Here is a 14,200-nt window from a genome sequence, read left to right as displayed (position 1 = left end):
AAAGGTGGGAATTTACTGTGTTTTCTGGGATGATCTTAGTCAAGGTCTAAGGTAATTTTTCATTTTGTTTATATTGGATTTGAGGGTTTTATCGTCTCAGGTTGTGGAAAACTTTGCAGTTGTTTATTTCACATTGTAGTCCATGGGATGTTTTCAAATCTTCAGCACCGTCTAACGGATGTGGAAGCTTTGACCAGTACTTTTATTTGTGCAAATAGGCTCTTGGTATGAGGAAATGATCAACAATAGAAATAAATCCGTAGTGCGCAGCATGAGCTGGACTGCAGATGGACAGAAGATCTGCATCGTGTATGAAGACGGGGCGGTGATAGTCGGCTCAGTGGACGGTAATGCCTTATCGCGCCCAGGGCTGAGATCGAGACTCAGTTGATGCTTTTATCTTTAGAGGTTTAAATTATTAAATGTTAGTCTTCTGACAGAAAAATAAACATAAAAAGAGAAAACAGTTGGCATATGATTTGATGACATTTCAGAATCATTTATTTTTAATTATATTCAAGTAAAAAAGTATATTAAAAATTTTATTGTGGCACTAAAAAGTGAATTCACTTTTCAGGATTATTTAAAATATGTCTGCTTAATTATATAATTTACCTTTATACTTGAACTTTTAATGAAATAATTATGTTGTATGTTTTGCTTTAGGAAATCGCATTTGGGGAAAAGACTTGAAAGGTGTACAGTTATGGCATGTGGCGTGGTCCGCAGATGGTAAAGCCTTACTTTTTGGAATGGCAAATGGAGAAATACACATTTATGATAGCCAAGGGAATTTTATAGTAAGTATATACCCATATGTTCATTAGTTTTATTTATATAATTTTATCTGATTATTTTATGTATCTGTCCTATACATGTACACATTTGTTTATGACTAGAGGCCCTGTGTGTAAAATTTGTGCATGGGGATAGGGAGGCCCTCAGCCTGGTCTGCGTCCTCTCACAGTCCGGGACCCCTCGAGGGATGGAGCAGTGCACCAAGCAGCAGACAGACAGGAGGAGCCCAAACTGGGGCTGGTGCCCTGCTGCTCATGCTCATGCTGGCCTGCCGCACCATGCCTACTGTGGCTGCTGTGCCTACTGTCATCGCTGCCGCTTGGTAATGCTTTGGTAATGCTGCCGTTGAGTTGGGAGGGGCTCCAACCACCACAGCTGCACTCGCCAGTTAAAAGCCCAGCTTCTGGCTAATCAGCGCTCCCCTTGTGGGAGCATACTGACCACCAGGGGGCAGCTCCTGCGTTGAGAATCTGACCCCCGATGGTCAGTGCACATCATAGCGACCAGTCGTTCTGCCGTTCAGTTGATTTGCATATTAGCCTTTTATTATATAGGATAGCTAAGATGTGGAAGCAGCCTCAGTGCCCATTAGTAGATGAGTGGATTAAAAAGCTGGGGTACATTTCCATAATAGAATATTACTGGGTGGTAAAAAAGGAAATCTCACCATGGATAGACCTGGAGGGTATTATGCTATGTGAAATAAACCAGTCAGAGGAAGGGAAATATTATATGATCTCATCTATTTGTGGAATCTAATGAACAAAATGAACAGATGAGCAAAATAGGAACAGAGTCAGGATGCATAGAACTGATGGACAGCTGTAGAGGGGAGGGGTGTTGGGGATGAAAGAAAGTGAAGGGATTAAGCAAAAGAACATATGTAGGTAAAATACATAGGCACAGACAGCAGTGTGGTGATGGCCAGAGGGAGAGGAGGCTGGGGGTAGGTGCAGATGGGCAAAGGGGATAAATGGGCATGGAAACAGACTTTGCTTGGGAGATGGGCGCACCATGCAGATGATGTTTTGTTGAGTGGTACACTTGAAACCTTTATGGTTGTGTGAACCCCAATAAATTCAATTAAAACAAAACAAAGAATGTCTTCAATTCAGGTTGAAATCATCTAAAAAGTTTTTTTAAATTAAAAAATCACCTCTGGTTGCATCAAGATAAATTGATGCTTTTTGTTCCCCTTTTTAGGTCGCTGGAAGGGACAGGACTTCAGTGTACAGAGCTGAGGGATGATGAGTGGGGAGATGTGCAGTTTCAAGGCTGTGTCTTCTCAGGCCGAAGCCACAGTTTACATGAGAGAGCACAGATATTCCTGTAGGTAGCTACTAAGGGCTGTTTGTAAAAAGAATGAAGACTTAAACAGTGAGGGATAAAAATCAGGCCTGGAAAGAAGCAAAATGTATGGGCTCAGGTCGTAACATCTCAGGAAAGACCAGCTGTGTGTGGCTGAGCTGTGAGGATCTGATCGTGTGGGCAGTGCTGTCTTTAGTCAGGGTCCGGGCATTCCATGCATCCACTCATTAATGGGAGCGGGAATAGCAGCTTTTATGTGACCCTTTGCTGTTTCCATAGTGCTTTTATATACTTCTGTCATTGGAGGCTCACAAAGACCCTAAGTTTTTTTTCATTCCTCATCTTGCAAACGGGGAAAGCTGAAACTCAGGGGAAGTGATTTTTTCAGGGTTGGTAAACTAGTAAGTGATAGAGCTTGCATTTGAAACTAGGTTTTAAAATCCCACATCCTGTGTTGTTTCTACAATGCTCTGTTCTTGCCGATCTGTTCTACAACACAGAACACTCACATGACTTTTCTTAGATGAAAATGAAGCTGAACTGCCTGGTGAACGTCACCGGCGCCATCAGCATCGCCGGGATCCACTGGTACCACGGCGCCGAAGGCTACGTGGAGCCCGACTGCCCCTGCCTCGCTGTTTGCTTTGACAATGGGCGGTGCCAGATAATGAGACATGAGAATGACCAAAGTATGTCATTGTTTTCTATTTACTTTTTAAGTATATTTTTTATTGATTTTTTACAGAGAGGAAGGGAGAGGGATAGAAAGCTAGAAACACTGATGCGAGAGAAACATCGATCAGCTGCCTCCTGCACACCCCCTACTGGGGATGTGCCCGCAACCAAGGTACATGTCCTTGACTGGAATCGAACCTGGGTCCTTTCAGTCCACAGACCGACGCTCTATCCACTGAGCCAAACCGATCAGGGCTGTAATTGTTTTTTCATGTGGAGAACTAAAGAATATTTAAGAATTGTCCTTAAGATGATAAAGTTCCCTAGGCTAAGTGTTGTACCACAACGGCCTCCTTTCTTCTCTGTGACCAGATCCTGTTTTAATCGACACGAACATGAGCGTCGTCAGCATCCAGTGGAACCACACGGGCAGCGTGCTGGCGGTGGCAGGCACCCAGAGGGCCGGGCTGCAGGACAGAGACGTCAACATCGTGCAGTTCTACAACCCATTTGGGGAGGTACACGCCATGAAGATTTTGTCTCTTTCTTTCCATTTAAATACGCAGTGAATAAGGTAGGGGGAAAAGAATGGAGGAAAAGGTACATACTTGTCACATTTTTTCTAAGGGACATTTTCAGTAAAAATATCAGGTATATGTCTTTGAATGATCCTCATTATAAGTCTTCTTAGTTCTGTTTTCTCATGGAATTTATAGCATAACCTGTACATTTAGAAACCCAGATGTTTCACATGTGATCTAAATATGCATTTGTGTTTGCTGCTGGTTTTTTGAGTTGTTTTTGGTGTAATGTAGTTGTTTCAGATTAATTTTTTGGATTTTAATGTGACATATTAAATGTGCATAGATAATATATATCTGTCCTTTCTCCAAACTTCTAATAGTTTTAACTTGTAGTGAAATAATTAATTATTTTAAGAAATGTCTATCTTAATAATTAATTAAAGGTGATTCTACATTAAATGATAAGCATTGTTTTTCATAAATGCATGTTATCCTTCTCAATAGTATTATTACTACATTTAATTTTCAAAAAGGAGAAGTAATATATTGTGAATTTTAAAGAATTTAGAAATTGAGAACTTATTAGTAACCAAACTTAACAAATTTTTACTTCTTTTATTTTCTAACTCTGGAATATATTCAATTCTTTTTGAATATCCTGTTGGTTTCTTTAAATTCACCATACACTTTAAAAAATATGTATTTTTGCTACACAAGGCTTTTACCAGTTGTTTTAATATTTTACTTAACAATGTGTTTTTTCTTTCTTAGTTGCACATAAAAATAAAGATAAAATTTGATACTGAATTCTTTGGCTATAGTTTGTAAATTTCTCTTACCATATGTATGGTTTTTATTATAAAAATTAAAGGAAAATGATTTTGAAGTGAATAGAATCCTTCCACAAAATAATTTTCATGCCAGTTTTGATCCCTGTGAGGTGACTAGTGGTAATTTGTATTTTATTTCATTGTGATACTTTAGGTTAAATACAACTATATTTTCAGTCTCTAGGCACTTTGAGGGTTTCTGGAAAGCAGATATCTGCACTGTCTTGGGAAGGAGGTGGATTGAAGATTGCACTAGCTGTTGACTGTTTTATATATTTTGCAAATATTCGACCTGATTATAAGGTGAGTATTATGAGCAGTTGTAAAAACATATTTTATTGATTTCTTACAGAGAGGAAGGGAGAGGGATAGAGAGCCAGAAACATAGATGAGAGAGAAACATTGACCAGCTGCATCCTGCACACCCCCCACCGGGGATGTGCCTGCAACCAAGGCACATGCCCTTGACCGGAATCGAACCTGGGACCTTTCGGTCCACAGGTCGATGCTCTATCCACTGAGCCAAACCGGTTTTGGCAATTTTTTTGTCATTTTAATGAGAAAAGGTATTAAGCTGAATGTCCAGTCCTGTCATCCATTTCTGAAGAATATATTTCATCAGAACTGATAAACCACATGTCTGTAATATTTTTATAGTAAAAACGTAATAACGTTTTTTCTTCCCCAGTGTTAAATGTTTTTTTCTCCCTTTTTCCATCTTTTCTTCCCTTCTTTCCTCCTCCTTTTCCCTCCCTTTCTTCCTTCCTTTTTTCCTAGTGGGGATATTGCTCAAATACTATAGTTTATGCTTATACCAGACCTGATCGCCCAGAGTACTATGTTATATTTTGGGATACGAAAAACAATGAGAAATACGTTAAATATGTGAAGAGTCTCATTTCTATTACTACCTGTGGAGACTTCTGCATTTTGGCTACGAAAGCTGATGAAAATCTTCCTCAGGTAGGTGTTCCTCAATATTAAAAACTTAGACAGGCCAGCCACTTGGCAGAATTGGGCTATAGTTGTCTACTTGCAAGCATGGCCCTACACCGGCAGGTCCAGCGAAGTAGTGGTTCTCTTGGTCATGTCTGGCTAGACTTCTGTTAGAAATTATATGACCTCATTTAATTAATTAATCCACTGACATTTTATATCGATCTGTTCAGTACTGAAGCTTTTTGTCTCTGAAACGTATTTAAAATACCACAATCCTCTTCCAAGTTGAAAATTTATAAGCAATGATGAATAGGTAGATGTTTAGTATAAATGCCCAAGAAATTACATAACAGTGACCATATAACACTGGATAGCTGTGATGTGGAGAAATATACTTCTATTCAGAGTTATATTGCTTTAAAAATCAGTTTGGTAGCACAAAAATAATATAGTTAATGCCTTTTTAAAAGGTATGCTTAAGTATTTACAGGAGCATGTCCATTTTTCAAAAAAGGGTTAGCAGAGTCTTTGGCTGTGTTATAAATTATTTTATCCCATTAAAAAGTATAGGGTTTTTGGTTTAAAGTGGCCATTTGAACAGCTACATTTCCCCCTGAAACTCACTAGAACAGGGTATTTTAAAGAAGCCATAAACCCATGGGGGCCAGGAAGGGAGAGGAAACATCAGCCTAGTAGTGGAGGTCAGAGCGGAGGTGGATTGGTGGCAATCGCCCGAGCAGAACTAAGAAAGCTGAAGCCGAACTCATCAGAGGAGAAAGTAAGAGCAACAGTTTACCTCACAGAGCCCCGAAGAGAGAGCTCTTGATGGTACCTGGTCAGAGAGAGAAACAAACAGAGCAGCAATTTGGAAGCAGCAGAGATGATGCAGAAGAAGGAAACAAAACAAAAGGCATAGGAAGAAGCAGGCTCCTTTCCCTCTGCTGAGCTCATAGGCAGCTGCCCTTCCTCAGGCAGGGAGACCAGGTCACTCTGCAGAGGATAACAGAGTGTGTGCACGGAAGGGCACCCAGGAAGGTCAGAGGAGGGAACCTGCTGAGAGCAAGGCAGTGAAGTACAAAGTCGACTGCTGTGTCCCCAGTCGTCTTTTCCACCTTGGTTGCCAGAACACTGGTAGCTAAGCACACAGCATCCAGGTAGGAGATGGGAAGAGCCGGGAGAAAAGACCTCTGAACACCCACACTGGGAGTCCCCACTGAAACAAAGCAGGACAAAACAAGAAGTACCATCGCAAACGTGAACCTTAGATTTGCGGAGGTAAATGCCGAAAGGATGAGTTAAAAGATGAAAATAATTACTCTAGGGAGTAAGATGTGGGAAGTTAGGGGAGGCGTGTATTTTTAGTAGGCAGTCTCTTGAGGCTGAGCATGCAAATGATAAGAAAACTTAAAGATACAAGTTATTTGTGGTATTTTGTGGCAGTAAGTAAGCTTAAGTAGCGGAAGAGTAAATTATGGTACTGTACCTTTTGTCATTTAGATTATATTTATGAAGTTAAATTTCACTTGAGATGCTGGAAAAAGAAAGATAAAGTCTATATGTAATAGTACATAGAGAATTGGTTAATTTGAAGCCATTATCCTAATCAAGAGAACATCTACGGAAAAATAACATTCTTAATACAAAAAAAAAGACTAACAGTAAAAATCACTTAAAAATAATATAATGTAAAGTGTGAATTATGCTTGGTTATTTTCTTAATATCAATTATGGGTAATTATTTGAATATGTGTTAACTAATGGGCATTTTGAGTCATTTTCACTAGGTTGGATTATGTTTTTTCTAAATTCACTAAATTTTTCTGAATTTCTCCATCATTTATATATTGCTTCCAAGGAGGAGAGCGAGACGGAAACATTTGGTGCCACGGTAACAAGTTAAATTAGCTCTTAAAGCTGATCCTAGGAAAAAATGATTTTTGATCTTATAGCTGATCAGGAATTTTACAAGAATAAATAATGAAAATAGCCAGTGTATTTACGTTTCTTAAGTAGCCTCTTAAAAACTACAGTGTTCCAATATTGAGAAATTAGTTTTGGTTTAGATTTAATTAATATTTCTTTATTTTTAATGCTGTAGATTATATTTCTATGCTGTTCTTTCACTTAACAGTTTTATCCATTATCTCTCAGTTAGTGATACTTGAAAAAGAGATATGCTATGTTAAGCATTATTTCCTTTATTATCCTTCAGCAGGAGTTCTGATACCTTTTGTCTTATTTTTCACAGTTTGTGCTAGTTCTTTGTAATTCTATTGGTACACCCTTGGATCCCAAATACATTGATATCGGTAAGGAAATGTTAATATTTATTACTTCTTTAATCAAGGTTTATTTGTAAAGCTAATTAATAACTAAACAGTGGTATTATTACATTAGAATGGCATTCTCCAAAACAAGGAGGAGCATACTTCCTGGTTTACCAGGTGCAGTCTATGCCTGTCATCATGGAACAATAGTTAATGATGCTCTGTCTCACTGAATTACCCAGAAGCTGTCCTGGGAAATACAATCAGTTATAAGGTCACTTTATCTAAATGCCATAATAATCTCACAACTGCTATGCTGTCATCATTTGCTTTAAATGGGAACTATAATTGTATAGGGATTGATATGCCATGTAATGATCAGTATGCAACAAACAGGATTATAGAAAGAATTTTGCCCTTAACCTTAACCCACTTTTATTATTAATAAACTGCCTGTAAATACCTCTCTTCTATTAAAAACACCAAGCTGCTTGTAAAAGTGAGTTTGCCTTTTTCAGAATTTTCCAATGAAATGTGTCTGTTAATAGGGACAACTTTAAAAATGCCTGAGTTTTTGTTTTCAGATATTTGTTACTTTAGATATACCATTCCCTGTATCCAAATGCTACGAAGGTAACCATTAAAAAATTACAAGTCTTATTCTAAGTATTTTGTTAAAAACCATTGCCAAATATTTTTCTACTGTTTCACTGTAACCTCCAGAAGTAATGGTTTTCTTTGAAAGCATATGGTAGTTTATTGGATATGGTATTGGAAAAATGATGAGATTTCAAAAGCTGAAAACACTTATGTTCTGAATCTGAGAACTAGACATTTCTTTTTTCCCCTCCAGATTTCACATTTGGACTTAACGATCAAATGTCAGTGTCTGCCTTCTAAATGTTTTATTGTGCTGAGTGCTTTGGATAATACAAGCAAATGTGGGAAATAATTATTGGCCTCAGAGATTTTATACTTTAAGTTTAGGGACTCGGTAACTCACTTTTATATTTTGAACTTCTCAATTTCATTGCCATATAGGCATATTATATGTATATGTACAGGGTGTCCCCCAAAATGTTATATACATTTTAACAGCTCAATTTTGAAAATGAAATGTATTTAATAAACACAGCCTTTGTAATTATTTAAAGTGTGTAGACATTTTGTTGCATACTCTGTGTGTGTGTGTGTGTGTTAGTGTTCCTTGTTAACCTTCAGACGATATGCTTATTTTTTCTTTTAATATCAAGTTTTAACATAGAATCGTAATGATGATAGAATAAGCTTCAAAGCAATTTTGATTGTACATATTTCTATTTTTTAATAAAGCCAGATGTAAATTCTTCACCTTCATCAAATGGGAAATGCTTGCGGCATGATTATTTGTAGTTTTGAGTCTAGAAACTTTTTTTCCTGCAATTTCTGTGGCTGAAGTTTTAACAAACAGTTCTTTCACTGGTTTACTGCCAAAGTAAATTCAGCCAAGACTCAACATTTTTTTTCATACTGTAAAATTCCTTTTTTAAGTTTCTGTTAAATTTTTATGAGGATTGGAGGCTAAAGCCAAAAAAGTATGTAACAGATGTTGTTCTAGAAAGAGTAATTTTTGTTTCATCTTTTACTCTTCCTCCTGTCAATTTCTATAGAAACTTTTGAAAAGAACTTCAGTTCATAGGACTCTGTTGTATTGTACCTGTAGGACTTAGGCACCTTTTTTTGGTGTTCTCCCTTTGATCCCTCAAAATGTCTTTGATGTGCTTCTATTCCAAGTACTTACTCCGCACTGATGACTTTCTTCTCTATCTTCCCCCATAAGATTTTGAGCTTCTTAAATCTATTAATTTCTAATCCCCACTACCTAAGACTGTACTTGCCCCATAAGAAGTGTTTATTGAACATATGAAAATATTTCAAACACCGTCCATTTATTTAGTAAACCATCAATGAATATATATTGTCTTACGTGCTATACTGGGTAAAGGGACGGCTAAGAACTTAATTATGGCATTTCCTGTAGGGTGTCTAAATAAATAATTAAAATACAGTGAATCCACTGAACAATGGCCATCAGTCCCCTGCTAGGTGTTGTGCTAGGTGCTGGGTAAGTGGATATCAGTGCGTGAGGGCATCAGGGACATCTTATCAACGGAGAGGTTTCATGTAAGCTGAGTTGTGAAGGGCGCTTCCTCAGGTGACATCTCAGGAGAGAAAACAGCATTTGCAGGGAATGGAGGCATGCAGGGTGCCTGTCCGGGGCCTGTGCTGCAGCCATTGTGGCGGGAGCAGGCAGGAGCTTTGTAAGGACCGGCCGCAGCACAAGCACAGAGCCATCCGCGTATTCAGAGAGGGGTCGTTTAATGAAAACATTTCAATGCAGCCTCCGTTTACCAGCTCTTTAAAGGGCTGAGCAATGAATAAAGCTGGTGCCAGCAGCCAGGGGAAGGAAGGCCTACTCTTGCATGAATTTCATGCATCGGGCCTCTAGTATTTTATAATTGTAGGTAAACATTGTTTAGAAAAATGCTATAATGTGCTTATAAAATGATGTTTTGTTGAAAAGCAGTTATAGTTTGTAGAACATTGCATCACATTAAGGGCTGTCATGTGACTATAATTACAGCATCAGTCTCTGTGAGAGAATTTACTAAGAATTCACGAAAGTTTTATGATTTGGCGACGACAGGGTCAGCGAAAGCAGAGCAGAGTGGGCCTGGCTTGCTGAGCCATTGCATTCAGCTCCTGCCAGCTTTGCCAGGACTGCCTTTCAACCAGTGGTTCCCACAGGGAAGGCTTCTGTCTCCCTCTAGGGTTTGGAAATAGTACACATTTTAATAGAAAACTCTTAGACAATTATAAGGAAAATTAAAAAAAAATACGATTCACTATACTGAGTTATTTGCATATAAAAATTCTTGAATTTCAATTCCCAAGTTGTTAATCTACTCATTTAACATCATACCATGAGTCTCGTTTCTTCAGTTTCTAAGTCTTTTACTGCCTTAATGTCTTTTATTTGGCTTGTGGCCTGAATCCCATAAATGGCAGCTGCAATTAACACCATTTGTTTATCCTAGCCATATAAATGGTGACTTTTCATAGTAATTATGAGTAGAATACTAATTTTTGTACCAATTAAATCATTTCTTTAGAAATTAGGTACTAAAATGATCTTTTATGAAGGGCTTTTTTGTTTTCATATATTTTGTGTTAGTTTATGTTTAATTTTATGTTGTTTATTTTGTTTGTGACCTTGGAAAAGTATTTTACATTTATCTGTAGGATGGATTTGATGAGACTATCTGTTTCATTAAAGGGTACATAGAAGGAGCTTCACTAAATGTGCTCTAAGAAGCAGAACATATAAAAAGAGTTATATGTTTAAGAGAATATATTCCTAAATTAGGAAGGAACTTTAGGGAATTTTCTTTATTTTTTAAATCCTCACCTGAGGATATGAGAGAGAAAGGGGGAGGGAGAGAGGGAAACATCGATGGGAGAGTGAAACATCCATCGTTTGCCTTTTATTATCTTCCCAACTGGGGATCAAACCTGCAACCCAGGTATGTACCCTAACTAGGAATTGAACTGGCAACCTTTCCGTACACAGATGACACTCACCCAACCGAGCCACTCTGGCCAGATTTTCTTTTCTGAACTAATGAGGAAATATAAGACATACAGGATCAGAGAGAAGGTATCGTAAATGCCTACACCAAGCAGTAATGGTAGTGGGGAAGGGAGGAAGGACTGGGATTTTATTTTTCATTCATTAGTTAATGGACACATGGCTGTTTTTACTTTTTGGCTATGATGAATAATGCTGTTATGAACATTTGTGTATGACTTTTTGCGTGGACATAAGTTTTCATTTCTCGTGGTTGTACCCAAGAGTGGAATTTCTGGGGCATATGGTTATTCTGGGTTTAACATTTTGAGGAACTGCTAAGCTGTGCACCACTGTACAGTCCAACCATTTCTCCACATCCTGTGAATACTCAGGTCTTGTGTGACTGCTTCATTCTAGCAGGTGTGTTGGGTGTGAAGTGGCACCTTGTGGCATTTGCCTGATGGCTAATGCTGTTGAGCAGCTTTTCATTTGCTTAGTGGTCATTTGTATACCTTCATGGGAGAAATTTCTGTTCAGATCCTTTGCCCATTTTTCAGTTGGGCTGTTTGTCTCTGAAGTGTAAGAGTTCTTAATATTTTCTAGATATAATTCCTTATCATGTATTTGATTTGTAAATATATTTTATGTTTCGTGGGTTGTCTTTTCAGTTTGTGGATGGTGTCCTTTGAAGCACACATGTTTTTCATTTTGGTGAAGTCCAGTTTACCTACTTTAGCTTTCGTTGCTTATGCTTTTTTGGGGCCATAGTTAAGAAACCATTGCTTAACCCAAGTCACAAAGATTTACTCCTATATTTCTTTCTAAGGGTCCTATAGTTAGGTCTTTGACCTGTTTTGAATGAACATTTTTTGTACAGTTTAACAAGCTTCTGACTCTCAGCTGATTTCCCAGACTGTGTGGGGTATGTTGTCTGTAAAATAGGGCTTGAACTTGGGGATCGCTGTTGTCCTTGGCAGCACATTCTGAGGTTCTGTGCGACTGTAATCTAATTGTCCCAATGTTTTTTAATAGTTCCATTATTTGTTGCAATGACCAAAACCCATGTGATAGCAGCTTCAAAAGAAGCATTTTATATTTGGCAATATCGTGTGTCAAAGAAGCTCACAGCGTTGGAAATTAATCAGATGACACGGTCTCGGAAAGAAGGGAGAGAAAGGTATGTCTCTTGGTGCATATTTTTTTTAGAAGCTCAACCATATCATATTTATAATATTTATTTTTTCAAAACCTGTAGAGAATTTTTAGAAGTTTCTTTGAGCCGAACTGACAACATATGCCAGGGGGCAAGCTCTCAAATGCTGTTCTCAACTAGATCACATTAAAATCACATAGGGTTAGTTATTGTCATGCCTGAGAACTGTAAATTGTTTTGATGAACACAAATAATATTTTCCAGTTAATCTGAATATCTTTCAAATGTATCTGTTTTAATTTATCAAAATAAAAGAGAGGTAAGAGTGGTGTCATAAAAGAAAGCCCTTATAGATGAGACTGGAAATCTGTGTTTTTATAAGGAAATGGCTATTCTCACCCATCTCCTCTCACTTAGTTATGTTACGATGCTCTACTGAATTATGGTGATTTATTTTAGGGCACAAGGATCCAATTTGTGCCTTAACTGCATCTGATAAGACATTGATTGTGGTAAGGCTGGTGTGTGAGCGGTGCAGATCATTCTGGGACAGGAGGGGGTGATTCTAGTGCTCCTCACCCAGGAGAGACAGGTCCTTAGATACAGGCATGGATGATGACTTAGGTTGGGTGCACTGGTGACATGGCTTCTGTCTCTCACCTGGTAGTTAGATAATTTCTATCTTTATAAGATTGAGCATTGTTAAGAATTCTTTAACCGCATTTATGTTAAACTAGAGGCCTGGTGCACAAAATTTGTGCACTCGGGGTGGTGTGGGGATTCTCCCAGTCCAGCCTGTGTCCTCTCACAGTCTGGGAGCCTTTAGGGGATGTCTGACTGAAGGCTTAGGCTCGTATCCCCTAAGCCATCAGTCAGACATCCTTAGTGCTGCCATTTAGGCAAGAGAGGTTCCTGCCACTACCACTGTGCTCGCCAGCCATGAGCCTGGCTTCTGGTGCACTGACCACCAGCAGGTAGCTCCTACATTGGGTGTCTGCCCCCTGGTGGTCAGTGCATGTTATAGCAACCAGTCATTCCACTGTTTGGCCGATTTGCATATTAGCCTTTTATTATATATGATAATAATATTCATTGGTATCATCCAGTCCTTTAACTATTCTAGAGATTATGAAATAGTGTAACCTTTATATTATCTTTGAAATTCTGATTTTCCCTCCCAGAATCTATCATATTGATGATAGTCCTTCTGGATCAGTGGATGGAGTGCTTGATTATAATAAAGCCATTCAAGTAGGTGATTTTATTGCTGCCATCAAACATTAATATGTGTAGATTTGTAAATGCTATAATTTTATTTTGAGACCAGTAAAATAATTTGTTTCCAGTGATAGCATATTATCCTAATAATTCTTTAAACATTTTTTCTATTCTGAAAACCTTTTTCTATATCTATAACTTTTTCTTCTTTTGATTTTAAAAACATTTTATTTTAAAATAATTGTAGGCTCACAAGAAGTTGCAAAAACAGCCCATAGAACTTCTCTACCCGGCTTCCTTCAAATGGAACATTTTATGTAAATGTAGTATAATATCAAAACCAGGAAATTGACACTGGTACTATTACTGTTAGACTAAGACTACGATCTCATTCCTTATTGTTTACATGTGCGCATCGTGTTAGCTACGTCTTCATTGTCACACCTCCTCTCTCTGTCATCCCTGCTCCCTGGCAACCACTCATTTGTTTCCCTCTCTAGACTTTGACACCCTGAGAATGTTTTATGAACGGAATCATATAGCATGCGACCTTTAGAGATGGGCTTCCTTTCACTAAGCCAGCCTCTTGAGTGCCATTCAGGTTGTGACAGTGCCAGGTCATCTCCCTCTCTCATTTGCCATCTATCTGTTCATCTTTTGTGACTAAGCTCAGGTTTTTGCCTCCATGTTTCTTCCTCTGTGAGCTCATAACTACTGTGTGACCTTGTTTTTTAAAATGTATTTTTTATTGATTTCAGAGAAGAAGGGAGAGTGAGAGAGAGATAGAAACATCAATGATGAGAGAGAATCATGAATCGGCTGCCTCCTGCACGCCCCCTACTGGGGATCGAGTCTGCAGCCTGGTTGACGCTCAGTCA

At 38.2% G+C, this 14,200-nt stretch overlaps 1 protein-coding gene across 2 annotated transcripts in view; it reads left to right on the top strand.

The window, feature by feature from the left end:
• The window catches only part of WDR35 (WD repeat domain 35), a 40,613-nt gene that overhangs the window by 7,416 nt on the left and 18,997 nt on the right, over positions 1–14,200 (top strand). Inside the window, exons 5-14 of one of the 2 annotated variants that reach the window (XM_036434658.2) lie at positions 219–347; positions 667–800; positions 2,630–2,795; positions 3,154–3,299; positions 4,313–4,438; positions 4,913–5,098; positions 6,930–6,962; positions 7,323–7,383; positions 11,984–12,128; positions 13,286–13,355. In XM_036434658.2, the coding sequence (XP_036290551.1) occupies positions 219–347; positions 667–800; positions 2,630–2,795; positions 3,154–3,299; positions 4,313–4,438; positions 4,913–5,098; positions 6,930–6,962; positions 7,323–7,383; positions 11,984–12,128; positions 13,286–13,355 (1,196 nt within the window). The remainder of the gene's footprint in view (positions 1–218; positions 348–666; positions 801–2,629; positions 2,796–3,153; positions 3,300–4,312; positions 4,439–4,912; positions 5,099–6,929; positions 6,963–7,322; positions 7,384–11,983; positions 12,129–13,285; positions 13,356–14,200) is intronic. The other variant, XM_036434657.2, reaches the window with a different exon arrangement.

This window comes from Pipistrellus kuhlii, unplaced genomic scaffold (assembly GCF_014108245.1).
Source record: "Pipistrellus kuhlii isolate mPipKuh1 unplaced genomic scaffold, mPipKuh1.p scaffold_m20_p_13, whole genome shotgun sequence".
Lineage (NCBI taxonomy): Eukaryota > Metazoa > Chordata > Mammalia > Chiroptera > Vespertilionidae > Pipistrellus > Pipistrellus kuhlii.
Note: the sequence above shows the minus strand (reverse complement) of the source record. Positions and strands in the feature narration are given on the sequence as shown.